The sequence below is a fragment of the Penaeus monodon genome, chromosome 25, assembly GCF_015228065.2.
Source record: "Penaeus monodon isolate SGIC_2016 chromosome 25, NSTDA_Pmon_1, whole genome shotgun sequence".
In the NCBI taxonomy this organism is placed as follows: Eukaryota; Metazoa; Arthropoda; class Malacostraca; order Decapoda; family Penaeidae; genus Penaeus; species Penaeus monodon.
In genome coordinates this window covers 38,104,260-38,104,589 of record NC_051410.1, presented here as the reverse complement: position 1 = coordinate 38,104,589, position 330 = coordinate 38,104,260, and the positions used below count along the sequence as shown (strand labels likewise).

Sequence of the window (330 nt, the reverse complement as noted above, 5' to 3'; positions counted from 1 at the left end):
ACACTATTCCCATGACGACCCAACACCTGTTCCTCAGGTGACGAACAACGTGACGATGGTGGTGGGACCTGAAGCGACCCGTCGAGACTACCAGGTCATCCACTCCACGTCCTGGCGCTTCACCAAAGCCTCGACGCCTATTTACTCTCCCGGCCACGACCAGGACCCCGCCCATTCCCTCAGCCACGCGAATGAGCCCGCCCACGCGCCCGCCCACGCCTACTTGTACAGCGGTCTGGCGGCGAGGGTCGTCAACAAACTGGAAGGTGAGTGTTGGTCTTGCGTAATGTTTACGTTTGGGGGGAAAAGCTTCTGTGCTTTCTGGCCTGT

At 59.4% G+C, this 330-nt stretch overlaps 1 protein-coding gene across 1 annotated transcript in view; it reads left to right on the top strand.

Annotated features, from left to right (window-relative positions):
• Positions 1-330, top strand: part of LOC119589391 — a 16,243-nt gene that overhangs the window by 14,652 nt on the left and 1,261 nt on the right. Inside the window, 1 exon segment of the mRNA XM_037938006.1 lies at positions 38-266. Coding sequence (XP_037793934.1) covers positions 38-266 — 229 coding nt within the window.